Genomic DNA, 17,275 nt, shown 5'->3' on the forward strand with positions numbered 1-17,275 from the left:
GGGTCAACACCAGGCTCCTCTGTGGTCAGCAGACTCTCATCACCAGGGCTTGGGAGGCTGTGCCCCTGAGGAAGTGCTGTGCCTGGGGCAGGGCTGGAAAGGACCTTGCTCTTATGGTCCTTTGTATAGGTTCCTATGAATCCACTTCTCTTAGTAGGTATACTGGAATTTATTTACCCAAGTTCCCTCCAAAAAGTAAACCACTAATTCCACCACGTGCACCTTGACAGCAGGCACCTGGGGTAGCCAGCATCCAAAATGTCTCCAGTGGCTCCTCCCACTCCTGGTGCTATGGTTTAAATGTGTTCCCCGCACCATAGTTGGAAACTTAATCTACAATGCAACAGTGTGATGGAAACTTACTCTACGATGCAGCAGTGCTGAGAAGAGGGACGTTTAAGAGGCCATGCGGTCACAACAGCTCTGCCTCACGAATGGATGAATGCTATTATCACAAGTGTGGGCCCCCTCTTGCCCTCTCTCGTGTGTCCTCTCACCAGGTGGGGCCTTTTCCTATGTTATGATGCCGCAAGAAGATGCACATCAGACTCGGCCCTTCCACCTTGGACTTCCCAGCCTCCAGAACCATGACCAAATCAACTTCTTTTTTTTTTTTTTGAGACGGAGTTTCGCTCTTGTTACCCAGGCTGGAGTGCAATGGCGCGATCTCGGCTCACCCCAACCTCCGCCTCCTGGGTTCAGGCAATTCTCCTGTCTCAGCCTCCTGAGTAGCTGGGATTACAGGCACGCGCCACCATGCCCAGCTAATTTTTTGTATTTTTAGTAGAGACGGGGTTTCACCGTGTTGACCAGGATGGTCTTGATCTCTTGACCTCGTGATCCACCCGCCTCGGCCTCCCAAAGTGCTGGGATTACAGGCTTGAGCCACCGCGCCCAGCTCCAAATCAACTTCCATTGTTTATAAGATATCCAAAAATCTGTGGTATTCTGTTGTAACAGCACAGAATGGACTAAGAAAGCTGGTATTCAAGCCCTGTGTAGCCCCCTTCCACGAGTACCAGGGATGGTCTGTGTGACCTGTAAAAAACAGAAGTGATAGTAAGTTTCCTCTGTGATTACGTTATAAAAGACATGGCAGCCTTCATCTTGGTCAGCCTCTCTCTCTCTCAGATCACTGTAGATAACGAATACAGGACCCCTTACTTATCTCAGCTCCTACGAGAGTATCTGGCATTTAGCAAATCCTTAATGAATGCTGGTCAAATGAAAGAATGAACAAATGTGGTGATATTAAGTAATGCAGACAGTCTAAACTAAGAGATGAGACATTTCATATGTAACTTTAATGTGGTGTATCTTCTCACGAAGTCTTACCACGTGATAATGTGGCAATGGAGAATAGCATAAAACAAACTATAGAAAGATGATATCACTTATTGATCTGAGAAAAAAAACCAAAGAAGATTGTAAACAAAATTTTAGACAGCACAAAATGAATCATAACAAATGACATGCACAAATGTCCAAAATAAGTTTTTATTATGAAAACTTTTAATACAATTCAATGTTTTATTAAGACTAATCCGATGTTTTACTAAGACAATGTCTTATTAAGACTAACAATGTTTTATTAATACAATTCAATGTTTTATTACAAAAACTTTTAATATAATTCAATGTTTTAGTAAGACTAAAGTCAGGACCTTGCCCACCTACTGAGTCATAAGAAAACACATGACAAAAGTCAGCATGGTCTCTAGGCTGACTTGAATTATTCCCTGACTAAGAATTCTAGGGTTATGTGGACTTTTTAGTTAACATCCTGACTTAGTTCCTTTCTTTAACAGCAAGAATAAAATCATTGGCAGGCTGCCCTACAGCCTCAAGTGAACGAATGAAAATACGGATATGAAGTGCAGAAGCAGTCAATTACCACAAGAGGGGGCTATACATTCAAGAAAGAACAGTTGGTTAGTGAGGTTTCTCAATGATCAAAAAAAAAAAAAAATTAAAAATACCTTGAGTAGTTTATTCTATGCTTTCCTCTTTACAGCCCAGCTAAACAATCCCATAAAAATGAGAAAATGACTGTTTTACAATGCCCCTCAGTCTCCTTCAAGGGAGCAGAGGATTGATGAAGGGATAGGCTGCTCCGTCACCTGCTAAGCTCTCCTTTCGTCTACCCTAATGTCTCACGATTCTGGATAAACCCATTTCCCCGGTAAGCTGAGCGTATGCTGGTGTGCTGGCGTGAGGCTTCAGGCACAGGCTGGTGTCACTGTTCTTGCAGGCAGCTTGGTGTAGTGAGAAGACCAAAGACCTCGGTGTCAGACCAGCATGAGTGCAAGCTCTGGCTGTGCCATCAGTGAGTGATTTCATTCTTAGTTTACTCATTCAGTCTTAGTTTACTCATTCACGTATAAGTTGTGAGAATTAGATGAGATGTAGGTAGAGTGCTTAGCCTAGAGCCTGGCACTTGTGTGTTTAATAATTAAGGGCAATTATTATTGCCTCTTGCTTATTGCTCAGTTCTATTGTCTGTAGCCACCTAATTCTTAGTCTAGTGATTATGCAGCAAGAGTCATCAAGATAAAAAAATATAAGCCGATTTGTTCTTTTTGTTGGTTTTACATTAAAAAAACTTAGACAACCTGAGATATGTTGTTCTTCTTGATGATAAAACAAAACAAAACATTTAAGGCCGGGTGTGTAGGCTCACGCCTGTAATCCCAGCACTTCGGGAGGCCAAGGTGGGTGGATCACCTCATGTCAGGAGTTTGAGATCACCCTGGCCGACATAGTGAAACCATATCTTTACTAAAAATACAAAAATTAGCCGGGCATAGTGGTAGGTGCCTGTAGTCCCAGCTACTCGGGAGGCTGAGGCAGGAGAATCATTTAAACCTAGGAGGCGGAGGTTGCAGTGAGCTGAGATCACACCATTGCACTCCAGCCTGGGTGACAAGAGCAAAACTCATCTCAATGAAAAAGAAAAAAAAAAACCAAACCAACATTTAAAGTGGAAAAGGAGTTAAGTACTACACGAAGCATACATATGTTGCATAAAACCATAGGATACAGATAGCAAAAACACTGAAAGTCCATTCGATAGACAAAGCAAAGGCATTTTTTTTGAAATGGAAAAGATCAAGGGGAAAAATAAAATCTTCGATGCAAACACAGGTAGTATGTTACAACTGACCCTTGGTTTATCATCTGAAGGCTTATTCTACTTTATAGATATTGTATTAATTCAACATATCTCAAATGTTGACTTTTTTTGAGTGCTTAAAATATTCTAAAGGAAACTAGAAAATATGCTTAAAAAGCTCGCTGTATCTTTCATAAAATAAACAAAAAGTATTTAGAAGTTGATGTGCTGCCTGAACTTAAATCACAAATGATTCACTGGGTTCTAGTGGAAGATGGTGGTTTACGGTGATTGAAGGACCCACACTCTACGGGAAGTTCCCATCATCCATCCCGGAGGTGATGAAAGAATTCTCTAAACTCCATTGTTCTCATCTCCCCTGGCCAACAGTTAGAGTCTCTGGTATCCAGATGATTGACACCTTGGGCGGATTTTATAGACACCCATACCCACAAGGCAGAGACCAACCACAATGGCCCCAATCACGGGAAGCACAACTGTGTAGTCAGACGGGCACTCATCCACTAAGAGAGAAAACAAATACAATACAGCAGGTAAGGCTTGGTGATGCAGTCCAGAAAGTGGGCTACAGGGGAAAGGATATGAGCTTTGAACTCCGCCATTAACTGGCTTTGTGATCTTGGGCAGGTGATTTACCCTTGCAATTTCCTAAGGTACAAAGTAAGCAAATAATATGTAAGACGGCAGAAGATTAAATCAAATAACCTTATTGAGTAATTAATATTCAATCATCATCATCCTCAGTTCCTGAACTAAGAAGTCACTCCAGGCATACTTCCTGCTAAGTGGAATATGCCTACATAAGAAAGACCGTTTGTGTGACCAGATTACAGATGATCTCTTGAAAAATGTGATTTTTATCCACTTTATAAAAAACATTTTTGTTAAAGGTTTTATTATATCCCTTTTAGCTAATACTAGAAAACAGACCAAATTATTTATGAGCTTAAGAGTGAGAGTTTATAAACTTATCGAGACTGTTTTTTTCTTTAGAGCACTAGAAAGCACTTACTCAATTCATGTAAAATGCAATTGATTGAGTCAGAGACTAGTAAATCTCAACTGAGGAAAGATGGGACAGTCTTGGGAAAAAGGGGAAGTCGACAGAATACTCTGTAACGAAGAGACTGGGAGAAAAGAGCAAATAAATGAAGAACTATGTCTTAGTAATAGATAGCTAAAAAGATACACGTGTGAGGTCACTGTTTGAACTAACACTGAAATTATGTCCCGAACCAAGGATCACCATCAACCCAATTCCGTGTACCTGAGATCCAAGAAAAAAAGTATCAGAAGAGGTCAGAGAAGACAGAGTGGCAATGAGAGATTGCAGGAAAAAGAAAATTTGGACAAGAAACTGTGCCTGTAGTACACTATTTGGCTTGACAGAGGGTAGTATTTGTATAACTACAATAATGCATACTTTAATACCTTGTTGATTTAACCGAAAATAGTTATATAACCATAAATCCTCATGTGCCATAGCAGGACGTCTAAAATGGATCGATTAGGAACTATCATGATAAACTTTTTCATTTTTTAGAGTTAATGGAGATAGCAATGAGAAGTAATTGTTAAAATTCGTTAAAAGTGTTTTGTATCTTGGGGCAGGGAGGCAGGGGACAGGGAGATGCTGCTTTCCATGATGAGACCCTTTGGAGTACATGACACTTTGTTACTTCTATATATTTCTCCTTTTTTGCAGCCTGGAACTTTGAGCTCGAGTCATATTCCTGCCCCATCCTCCTGAGGAGCTGAGACTACAGGTGTGTGCCACCACGCCGGGCTCATTTTTTATTTTTCAGAGATGGGGTCTTCTATGTGGCCCAGGCTGGTTTCAAACTCCTGGGCTCAAGCAATCCTTGACCTCCCAAAGTGCTGGGATTACAGCACCTGGCCTATATTTCTTAAACAAAAAAGAACTTTGACAAGTTAACAAATTAAAATGAGTGAAAAAAATACAAAAAGTGAAAACACAATGTAAAAGCACACACCTATTGACCCGATCATTCCATCTCTAGGAAATTATGCCAAAACATATTCACACAGGCATGCATAGATCTATTACAGCAACGTCCATTTTACGAGAGACAATTTAAATGCACGTAGAAACTAAAATAGTATTCAGACAATAGAAAATAATATGACCATTAAGAAGAATGTGGTAGGTCGCAGTGTGCTGTAACAGGGGTTCCCTAAGCTCCGAGAAGCATCACATGAACCCAGACCAATGTGCTTGTAGGTCAGGTATGAAAAGATACACAAAAAACTAGGAAGAGGACTGGGAGGGATGTGGAGGGCAACTTTACTCTCTATATAGTGTTGTTAAACCATTAAATTGTGTAGCAGCGTTTAAACATTTCTAAAACGCAAAAGAGCACACACAGAAAAGTAGCCATCCAATCTCCACATTTGTTCTATCTGAATCAATCACTGTAAACCTCTTTGGGCATGTGCTTTCTCTGTGAATGTGTGTGTGTGCATGTGTGCAAACTCACATGCATGCTTAAAGAAAAATCACTCTGGCTGGGCGCGGTGGCTCACGCCTGTAATCCCAGCACTTTGGGAGGATGAGGTGGGCAGATCACTAGGTCAGGAGATAGAGACCATCCTGTCTAACACGGTGAAACCCCATCTCTACTAAAAATATAAAAAATTAGCCAGGCGTGGTGGCATATGCCTGTAGTCCCAGCTACTTGGGAGGCTGAGGCAGGAGAATCACTTGAACCTGGGAGGCGGAGGTTGCAGTGAGCTGAAATTGTGCCACTGCACTCCATCCCAGGTGAGCCTGAGACTCCATCTCAAAAAGAAAAAGAAAAAGAAAAACAGAAAAATCACTCTATTTTAAATAAATAGTCTATGCCCACTATAAACAACTAAAATGATAGAGAAAAGCACAAATAAAAAAGTAAAACCAATTACCCCAAGACCATCCACCCAGAAATGTCGTTGTTAACATAGACAAACATTATTTCAGGCATCTTTCTTTAGAACTGTAAGGAGAGATAGGTTAGAAAAATAAATATAAATACTTTCATTAAGATAGGATCATACAAGTGCTATTTTATTACACTTGTTAATTTCAATTTTACTTGCATTTAGTAGAAGAAAAAAATTTAAATGGAACTGAAGGAATTATCATGCACCAATGTTTCTTTGACATAGGAACTACTGGTTCATAAAGGGTCCCTTTAAAGTTCCAAAAAGAGATTATGAAGTATGCATTAAATAATTATGAAATACATTAAGAGGTTATGTAGTAAATTGGACTTGTGTTTTCTAAACTTTGTTTGCAGTTTAAACATTATCTACTGATACTATCTTTGACAGACTAGCACTAATGGATTCCCTTCCATCTCTCCTCTCTTCAACTCCAGTTTTTTTTTTTTTTTTTTTTTTTTGAGACAGGGTCTTGCTCTGTTGTCCAGGCTGGGGTGCAGTGGCACAATCATAGCTCACCGAAGCATCAAGCTTCTGAGGTCAGCCATCCTCCCTCCTCAGCTTCTCAAGTAGGTAGTACTACAGGAAAATGCCACCACATTCAGCTACTTTAAAAAAATTTTTTTGAGAGATAGGGTCTTACTATGTTGCCCAGGCTGGTCTTGAAATCCTGGACTCAAGTGATCCTCCAACCTCAGCCTCCCAAAGTGCCTAGATTTCCGGTGTGAGCCACTGTGCCCAGACACCTACAAATTTTGAATAGTTATGTTACTGTTTTTAAAGTCTGGGCTTATTTATTTTACAAAGTAAACTATAATTTTATTGTGAAATTCTCACAGACAGAAAATTAAATCGAATATTTATTCTGTCCATTTCATTTTACAATAACCTTATCACCTATTTTTGTACCATGCATTTCAATTGCCTGTTAGCGAAAAATGTTTTAAAAACTATAAACTTTTTGATGTTTTTAGCTTAAATCTTATCATTAAATTAAGGAGCCCACAATACAATATGTTGCCAGCAGCTGCAGCACAAGCCCCTGTATGAATATTTTGGTTGCGATTTCAACTTAAGGAAACAATCTTTGACTCTGACCCACCGTCCAGGTTTATGAGACTTCCATTCTATTTGGTAACTATCACGGCTGTAGTCTTTAAAAATGTGTTCTGAATATTTAACACATTCATATGATTTTAAAAGTCAAAATAATACAAGATGCTGTACATTGAGGTTTCACTTCCACCCTTTCCCCATCTTCTCAGTTCTCCCTGTCCCCATGAGATAACTACTTTTCTTATTTATATTTCTGATATTTCTTTGTGCAGATAGAACAATAATGAATATACTGTTATACACTATGCTTTTTTGATATAATAATATATTGGAACTCTTTCCTTAAACATACATAGCATCCTCATTCTTCTTGCAGCTGTACAGGATGCCATTGTGGGATGAATCACAGGTTGTTTTTTTTTTCTTTTTTTTGAGATGGAGTCTCACTCTGTTGCCCAGCCTGGAGTGCAATGGCTCAGTCTCGGGTCACTGCAATCTCCATCTCCTGGGTTCAAGCGATTCTCCTGCCTCAGCCTCCTAAGTAGCTGGGATTACAGGCACGCGCCACCACACCCAACTTAAATCCCTAATTTTTGTATTTATTTTAGTAGAAACGGGGTTTCACCATGTTGGTCAGGCTGGTCTTGAACTCCTGACCTCATGATTTGCCTGCCTTAGCCTCCCAAAGTGTTGGGATTACAGGCGTGAGCCACTGTGCCTGACCTGAATCATGGTTTTAAAATCTGGCCCCCACTGATGGACGCTTGCCTTGTTTTCAGTTTTTTGCTGTTACAAATAATGTTGTCATAAATAACCATGTACAACTATCATTTAATACAGGCAAAGGCATGTTTGTATTCTCAGACTCATAATTGTTTAGTATGTTTTATATATAAATGGATAAAGTATTCACCAGCATCAGTATTTTTGTGAAATTTGTTTTATTTGTTTATTTAGAGACAGGGTCTGACCCTGCCACCCAGGCTGGAGTGCAGCAGCAGTCACAGCTCACTGCAGCGTGGACCTCTCAGGCTCAAGGCATCCTCCCACCTCAGCCTTCCAGTCTTTAGGACTATAGTCATGCGTCACCACCGCTGGCTAATTTTTGTATTTTTTGTAGAGATGGGGTTTTCCCATGTTGCCCAGGCTGGTCTTAAACTCTTGGGCTCAAGCAATCCCCCTGCCTCAGCCTCCAAAAGTGTTGGGATGACAGGTGTGAGCCACTGTGCCGGGCCTACTGTGACTTTTTTATTCCTGAAGTCTGCTTATTTCCTTGTTTATATTGTGACTCAGTTCCTCTCTCAGTGAATTTCATTGTCAAGCAATATTTTTTTAGAAGGGCTTATTTGTGCTGTACCCTGTGAATTATTTCATGGTTAAGAATATCTGCCTATTGTCTTTATACTTCATATTTTTGGGTCATACTTTCTTTTTCTTAGATCATTGTAGAAATTATTTGCTGGCCTTAAATATTATTGTGAAGAAATTGGAGGTCAACTTAACTTTCCCTATTTATAGGTAATGTTATTTTCCATAAAGGCCTAAAGAATTCTTTTTTTTTTTGAGATGGAATCTCACTGGGTCGCCCAGGCTGGAGTGCAATGGCGCGATCTTGGCTCGGCTCACTGCAACCTCCACCTCCTGGGTTCAAGAGATTCTCCTGCCTCAGCCTCCTGAGTAGTTGGGATTACAGGCACCCACTACCACACCTGGCTAATTTTTGTATTTTTAGTAGAGACGGGGTTTTGCCATGTTGGTCAGGCTGGTCTTGAACGCCCGACCTCAGGTGATCTGCCCACCTCAGCTTTCCAAAGTGTTGGGATTATAGGCGTGAGCCGCTGTTTGAAGTTTTATAGCTTGCTTCAGATATGTTGAACTTCCTGTATCAATTCTTTTTTGGGATAAGCTGTACTCTTTTAATCCCAACTTCAATTAGTTATCTCAAAGAAATTTCCTTACATCTTCGAATATATCTTCATTCTATTTTTAAGGCCTCTATGTCACAAGCACCAATTATACTTCTGTATCTAGTAGCTTCCCTGTAATGCTTTGATCGTAAGGTTTATCTGTATTACCTGTCATGATCTCAGTCATTCTCTCTGTGAAAATAACATAATTTCCTCCATATTCATTCTGCCTCTTACTGTTTCTAGACATTATATAGTGTATTGTTTTGACATTCATCTTGTTTTCTTAGTCTTTTATTTTAACATCTTATCTTTAAACTCTGATTACTTGGAATTCACATTAAGTGATTCTCAGCATAAAGCAATTGTCAGGACTTTCTTTCTGTTCCTTGAATTATGTTTTCTTTGCATTTTACTATTTTCACTTCTAACTTTCTGTTATGGACTAAATTGTGTCCCTTCCCTGCCCCCAAATTTACATGTTGACGTCCTAACTTCCAGGACCACAGAACATAGCTGTATTAGGATGCAGGGTCTTTCAAGAAGCCGTTAAGTTAAAATAGGGTCATTGGGGTGGGCCTCTATCCAATACGAACGGAATCCTTACACAAACAGGACATTTGGATACAGACAGGTACAGAGGGAAGACCAGGTGCAGACACAGGCCATGTACAGCCAAGGAGAGAAGCTTCAGGAAAGGTAAAGCTGCCTCCAGAATCGTGAGAATATAAATTTCTGTTATCTACGGCATCCAGACTGTGGCAAGTTGTTAAGACAGCCTTAGCAAATGAATACAGCGCAGCTCCTTGTCTTAATTTCACACTGTTCTTACTGCTCTGCTGCTGGAGTAGTTTTGCACGGCGGCCGTGCAATTTGCTTTCATCTTGCTCATGCCTGAGTGTGTCAGTTCAGAAATTCCATTTCCTGCCATGCCATTTGGGTGAATTACCGTCTCTTTCCAAGGCATCTGAGATCAGTCAATATTTCCCTTTGGGCTAGGTACTTGGCTTCTATCCTCTTTTTTGTAGCATGCAAGCTGGCTGCAGCCTAGAGCAACCCTCTGCTTTGGGGCTGCTTCCCCGGCTCACCCCCATCAGTCCTTACCTTTACTCTCCCCAGTCCTTATCCTAGGTTAGAAAAGAAGATAAAGCAACCCACAATTTTTTTACTCTTCCAGATTTAGTAATGGAGGAGTTCACAGAATTTTTTTCCCTTTCATCGCAGGCTTCTTAGGGTGGATGTGTGCAGTTAGAAGGGCAGGCAGCTGAGGAACTCTCAGCACTCTGTGGCCCCTCTGCTCTCCACCTGGAAAGTGGGCAGGGCTGTGAGTAAATTACACATCCAAGTGTTTACCGACTGGCCATTCCAGTGAAACCTTGGCTTTCTGTGATTAACAGGGTGCTAATTCATATTAATTTTAAGAATAATTGGCATTGGGATTGGGGAAGTAAGTGGCAGGCGTCCCAGCAGGGGCCATCACCCAGAAGAACTCACTGTAGAAGGTAGGAAGGAAAATTAAATTTAAGTGACTGGTCACATCCCGCTACACTTGACTTTAAATTCTGCTTCTTGTTTTGTGTGCCATGGAGAAATTTCCATATGCTAGAAGAGAAATCTTACATTAATCGTTCTGCAGAAGGCTAGTGGCCGGTGAATAAACACCTCGTGCTCTGCAACACAGAACTTTCAAGTGCCCTTAACATTGGGTACAGGGGAGGCTGGAGCAGGTGCCAGTTTGAGGAAAGAGGTGGAAGGAGACTGCAGCCCTCCAAAGCCCAGCTCTTGCTGTTGAGCCGGAGTCACTCTGCGGAACTCCCAGGTCCTCATATCACATTGCCATCCACATTTCCTGTGTGAAGGAGGTAGAGACATTTCCTGGCACTCGGGACATCTTCAGGGGCCCTCAGTGCTCTGCCGTTCGCCCTCCCCACAGCTCCACTTCTAAGAAAGCCAAGAGAGCAAACATGCCTCCCGGGAGAGCCAGTACATTTCCTAAGGAAGCAGTAGTTTGAGAGTTGTTGCCAAATTCCGTAAATGTCATGTTAAAAAATACTGAATGGCACCTCTGGAAAATTTGGAAAAACAAGAAAACTTCCAGTCAGTAGAATCAATCAAGAACATTTCTCTCCCTTTTCTCAGAACGAAAAACCCCGATCGATGTAATAGAAAACCGTGAATAACATCCTAAGCCATATTTTAATAGAATTTCTCCCTCGGCTCTCAACTGCCCCCCAATCAGGAATGTACTGCTTTTGGTGAATGTTTGCAGAAAAGGGGAGTGCGTGATCCTCCCGGCAGGCCTGCCTACGTCCTCTTCTGCAATGATCCAAGTGGACACATTTGCAATAATAAAACAGCATGAAAGAAAAGCTGACAAACCAGGAAAACAGTAGCTAAGATGGCAGACAACACGTGCAGCTGAAGGAACTGAAGAGCTCACACTTACCGAGTCCCTCATCTTTTGCTATGATGTGCTTTAAATTAAAAAAAGTGAAATAGGCTGTTTCCTAATTTCTTAAACTAATAATACATTACAATAAAGCAGGATTAAAAAAAATAATAATGGTATACTAAGATCATCTGTAATTTAAGTAAACCAAAATGTAGGTAAAATCCAGGAGTTTAAATCATTTTGTAATCAACTTTGAAATGCATAGGTTTTTTAAAGTAATGTTTTTAGAAGCTGAAAATCAGGACTCCTGAAAATGTGTAAGAAAAATCAGTCCATTTGCAAATGCCTTCCCCACAATTCTCCCTCCGGGTTTTTGCTTTCTCCTCCTCACAAGCGCCCTGCTCAAGTCTCTGCCTATTGCCCCTAATTCTGGGAGCCAGCCCTGGTATATTCAAGCACACCCACATGGCCTCCCCAAGCCGACAGGAGGAAGGTGGGAGGTGCTGTTTCCCGGCCCAGGGACAGCCCTTTGGTGGAAAGTGAGGTTGCCTAATCAGCTCAGGAGGCTGCAACAGGCAATGGGAGGCCAGTCCTTTCACTTCGGACTGAATATGATGCCAGAATTCCCAGGGCCTTAAGCTTGCACATTTTGAAGAAAGTGGGGCTTTACATGCGTCCGTATCCTCTACTGGGCCTCTTTCTGGCCACCAGACATGCAGTTAGCAAAATGACAAGCAGTCCTGTGATACTCAGGCCCAGGGCCACAGGGATTTCTCTCCTGTTTCTGTCTCTGAAGCATTCATCCGCTGTAATTGAAGTCAGAGTAACAAGGGTTACAGACTGGCCGCATCGCCTCAGCTTTGGAGAGAAGGAGACGGAGGGAGAGACGGAGCTGCTGGGGTCCCACCTGCTGCCTCAGTCAACAGTGGGTGAGGCTCAGTGCGGTGGGTCTGACACTTACAGTTCTGGTGATTAGCTAGGGAGTTTATTAAATTGCAGATCCCCAGACATGTGCCCAAGAAATTATAACTCAGTGGGTCTGCGGTAGAGCCGGTGGGATTCTAACGCTGCTTTGAGGCAGACCCAACTTTGAGAAAACGCTGGTTTCACCTAGAGGGTCATGATCAGAGTTATGTCTTGACCCTAAAGCTGGGGTAATTCCCAGAGCCATGTTCTCCAACTCTAGTAATAGTTTGAGACAGAGTCTCGCTGTGTCACCCAGGCCAGAGTGCAGTGATGCAATCTCGGCTCACTACAACCTCCACCTCCAGTTTCAAGTGATTCTCGTGCCTCAGTCTCCCGAGTAGCTGGGATTACAGGCATGCATCATCATGCCTGGATAACTTTGTATTTTTAGTAGAGATGGGGTTTCGCCATGTTGGTCAGGCTGGTCTCAAACTCCTGACCTCAAGTGATCCGCCCACCTCAGCCTCCCAAAGTGCCAGGATTACAGGCGTGAGCCACCGTACCTGGTCTGTGTACCTTATTTTAAGATCACATCATTACAGAAGTTTTTCAAACCTTCATGATGATTGTAAAAGAAAGAAATAGTTTTCCAAGATTAGAAGTTTTGAGAGTGGATGACAAATGGGGGGAACCCCTACTGGCAAATTTTTATCTGACTGTGGGACTCAGACAAAGCCTCCAGAAACTGAGGCACCCAAGGCAAGCAACGCCCAGTCCTTCCTCCACCAGATGCTTCCCACTGAGTATGTGAGGAGGTGTTTTCTGCTACACACATCTGCAATTTTATAATGGAAGCCAAAGCGCAGTCAGATTCTTACTGTAGACATTTAAAATATGGTGAAACTTCCAGCTAAATCTATTTTTGATAACTGGGAAGTACTCAGCACGTTTTTTTAGTTCTTATGAGAGGGATGTTTAGAAATTGAAGTGCATGACCCTCCTGGTCATAGGTAGAAATCCTTGTAGCACTGTTTTCCTGGAAGGGAGAAGAGGGCTTTTCTGGAAAGTCACCCCGGTCTGCCCCTGACCCTTGCCCAGGGACCTGTTTTCCTCCAGCACAGTCCTCAGCCTGTGGTGGTCAGAACCCAAAGCAGAAGTGAGAGGGAAGCTAAAACTGGCTATGAGGAACTCTGTTGCGGGCGGCAGCTTGTAATTGGGATGAGGGGCCCGACAGAATTTCCTCCTATCTTGAATTGCTGCATGTTGCTCTTTTCGCTCTGCGGGTGAAAAGAAGCTAATCTGAAATTCCAATTTTAGACACTACTGATCCTCAGGAGCTTTCAAGTGTCCTCCGCACATATCTGAGTTTACACCCAACAGGACATAAACGGTAGTCGCAGGTGGTAGTTTCTGCTGTTTTGATTGAGTGTGTGTGTGTTTAAATGAATGAGAATGTCTGTGAGTTGAGGAGAGTGTGACCTGCTGCGGGAGAGCTGGGACTGTGGGTGGGTGCAGGTGCCTGATTCTGAGGTGGCCGGTGGGTGGGGGGTGGGCAGAGCAGCCTGGCCCTGGGAGCTGTGGGAATCGCACTGCTCCAGGAAGCTCCTGAGATGCTTGCTCCTTTGACAGCTGCAGACAGAAAACAATTTGCATCTACCCTGGGGTCCCTGATCAACCCTTGACTTACCATTTCCAAAGCGGTCATCTTCAAAATCAAAGGCTTGAAGCTGGACGTTGGTTGTTTTCAGCTGTAGGTGGGCTGACAGCTGGAGGCTCTGTTCACTCACACACTTGAAGGAGTGCCCGGCTGCTGTCTCGAACATCACCATGGCGTGTTGCATTCCTCGGTAAACTGTCTCTGAAAAGGTCACACAGCGATGCATAAGAGTGGTCCTGACGTGTATCCACCGAGCTTCAGCTGTGGCCCAGCTACCCCCATGTGCAGCTAAGTGGCCTTCCTTCCGAAGGGGTCTCTGGGGGTTCTGCTACCTTCTCCCTATGAAAAAAACCACCTGGAGTGGTTTGGAGACTTTTTCAGCTGCTCTGTTTGGGGCATAAGGGAGACACCTCACATAAACTGGGATATGCAAACCCTGAAATGAGAACTTTTTGAGAATGTGTTCTTTTTAAATCATTGGAGACAGAGTGGGTAGGAACTACTATCAGTGCTTAGAGGCTACACAGAGGTGTCCCCTCAATTTTAGAGATAAGAGAAGATTGCTTTCTGAGTCTTAGAAAGTCAGAGAACCCTGGAATCAGTGAAGGAACATGTAGCCAGCAAGTGGAGTACAGGCTGAATGATTAGAAAAGCAGCCTGTCTCAGAGTGCCTATCGCCAGTCTGAATGATTAGAAGAGCAGTCAAGAACTCATTAGGAGGGATTGTTGCATCCATCTGCAGATACAGAAAGAAGGGAGAGGCCCATCTCTTCCCATCTGAGTGCTGCCTGGGGAGAGGAACCTGCCCAAGGACCCAGCCTGTCTTATGACAGGTATGCCCTGACCAAGGAATTGGAGGCTTCAAGGCAGATGCAGTTACACATTTTAATCATTGAGGCCAGGCACGGTGGCATGTGCCTGTGGTCCCAGGTACTTGGGAGGCTGAGGTGGGAGGATCATTTGAGCCCAGGAGTTTGGGGTTGCAGTGAGCTATGATTATACCTCTGCACTCCAGCCTGGGACACAGAGCAAGACGCTGCCTCTAAAATAAATAAATAAATAAGCCAGGTACGGTGGCTCATGCCTGTAATCCCAGCACTTTGGGAAGCTGAAGTGGGCAGATCACTTGAGGTCAGGAGTTTAAGACCAGCCTGGCCAACATGGTGAAACCCTGTCTCTTCTAAAAATACAAAAATTAGCTGGGTGTGGAGGTGGGCACCTGTAATCCCAGATACTCGGGAGGCTGAGTCACGAGAATCACTTGAACCTAGAAGGAGGAAGTTGAGGTGAGCCGAGATCATGCCATCGCACTCCAGCCTGGGTGACAGAGCGAGACTCCGTCTCAAAAATAAATAATAATAAAAACATAAATAAGAAAAATAATCATATAATGAACTCCATTTTCTCTAATCCCATGCTTACTAAGCCCCCTTCGGACTATACTATAGCTTCTTGAGGGGTAGAAATTTCACTGGCCAAAGGACCCAACTGAGGTCCACTTAGTTGTTACAACAGGGAATAGTCACACGGTGAACGCCAGCCTCTGCACATGCAAATGCCCTACGCGATGTGCTGAACTCTCCGTACACTACTGTATCATGTGTTAGAGCCTGGGAGAGTCTGCTGCTACCATCCCCACTAACATTACAACTGTCACTACTGTCATTACAGCTGATTGCTGTTCTTAATACCACCACTAACATGAGAATCATCATTACTGTGACCGCTTCAGCTCCTGCTCAGCCTTTAGCGTCAAGACCTAGAATTGATTTTTCCACCCTCTCAGCCTCTAAATTAATTTTTGATCAGACTTTCCCTCCCCCTGCCTCTTTTTTTTTTTTGAGACAGAGTCTCACTCTGTTGCCCAGGCTGGCGTGCAGTGGCACAATCTCGGCTCACTGCAACCTCCGCCTACCAGGTTCAAGCGATTCTCCTGCCTCAGCTTCCCAAGTAGCTGGGATTACAGGCATGCACCACCATGCCTGGCTAATTATTTTTGTATTTCTAGTAGATACGGTGTTTCGTCATGTTGACCAGGCTGGTCTCGAACCCCTGACCTCAGGTGATCTGCCAGCTTCAGCCTCCCAAAAGCTAGGATTACAGGCACGAACCACTGCACCTGGCCTCTCCTGCCTCTTGAGAGATTTCTAGTCTATTGCTGGCTAAAATCTAGTCCATACCTAGTGATAACATTAGCTAATTTATGTTAGCATGCACAATATTTATTCTCTATCCTAAATGAGGAGACAGGTCTAAGTGAATTAACATATATGAAAATGAATTGTCAACTATGCTATTTTACTTACATTTAACAATCATTGGCAAATCCCCCTGAACATATCAATATAATGTAGCCAATATTTTAAGTAGATATTACTCCACATTTTCATTTCTTGGCAAGTTTCTTTGGAAGAAATTACTTTACTGGTAAAATAATGTTTAAGCCAGTCATAGGACAGAGCTTTGAAAAGGAGAAAACCGACATGAAAACTCCGACTACAGTACCTGGCACTGAGGGATACAAACAGATCAAGGTGATTTAACTTTCCAGAGAAACATTTGAGGCCTCTGAGAGATATCCGGTGTGGGCGGGAGCTTGGCTTCTCTGGAAGTGAACACCGTAGGAGCTCTCTGAATTTACCCCACTGCGAGTCAGTCATTCTCCATACAGCAACCAAAGTGAGCCTTTATAGATGTGGATCTGATGTATCATTTTTCTCTCTCCCCTAGACCCCCATAGCATCCTTTCACACTTAAAATAAAGCCCAAAGTCCTGACCGTGCCTTGCCCACTGGCCCTGCATGCTCTGGGCTGGCTGGTTGTTCCTCAACCTCATCTGCCACTGTTCTCTGTCCGGGCACACTGGCACCCTGCAGGTCCCGGAAAATACGGCCAGCCACCCCTTAGGGCCTGTGTATCTGTCCTTCCTGCCATCTGGAAAGAGCTTCCCCAGGCCCAGATATCCCCAAAGAGCCGAATTTCTCTGCTCAAACTTCACCTCTTCAGAGAGGGCCTTTCTCCCCTGATGGCTTCCCCACCTAAAATAGCTTTCGATTCCTCTCCACTCCCACTGCTTGTGTTTGTTCGGAACTTATCACTACTTGGTCGGGCGTGGTGGCTCACACCTGTAATCCTAGCACTTTGGGAGGCTGAGGTGGGTGGATCACCTGAGGTCAGGGGTTCGAGACCAGCCTGGCAAACATGGTGAAACCACGTTCTACTAAAAATACAAAAATTAGCTGGGCATGGTAACAGGTGCCTATAATCCCAGCTACTTGGGAGGC

General features: G+C 43.2%; 1 protein-coding gene across 2 annotated transcripts in view; it reads right to left on the minus strand.

Annotated features, from left to right (window-relative positions):
- Positions 1-1,479: 1,479 nt before the first annotated feature.
- LAMP3 (lysosomal associated membrane protein 3) overlaps positions 1,480-17,275 on the minus strand; it is a 36,424-nt gene continuing 20,628 nt past the window's right edge. Inside the window, exons 5-6 of one of the 2 annotated variants that reach the window (XM_039478999.2) lie at positions 14,022-14,192; positions 1,480-3,636 (exon numbers count right to left, since the gene is read on the minus strand). In XM_039478999.2, coding sequence (XP_039334933.1) covers positions 3,503-3,636; positions 14,022-14,192 — 305 coding nt within the window. In that variant the 3' untranslated portion in view covers positions 1,480-3,502. Of the gene's footprint in view, positions 3,637-6,455; positions 12,235-14,021; positions 14,193-17,275 lie in introns of those variants that run through there. The other variant, XM_039478998.2, reaches the window with a different exon arrangement.

Source organism: Saimiri boliviensis, chromosome 8, assembly GCF_048565385.1.
Source record: "Saimiri boliviensis isolate mSaiBol1 chromosome 8, mSaiBol1.pri, whole genome shotgun sequence".
Taxonomy (NCBI): domain Eukaryota; kingdom Metazoa; phylum Chordata; class Mammalia; order Primates; family Cebidae; genus Saimiri; species Saimiri boliviensis.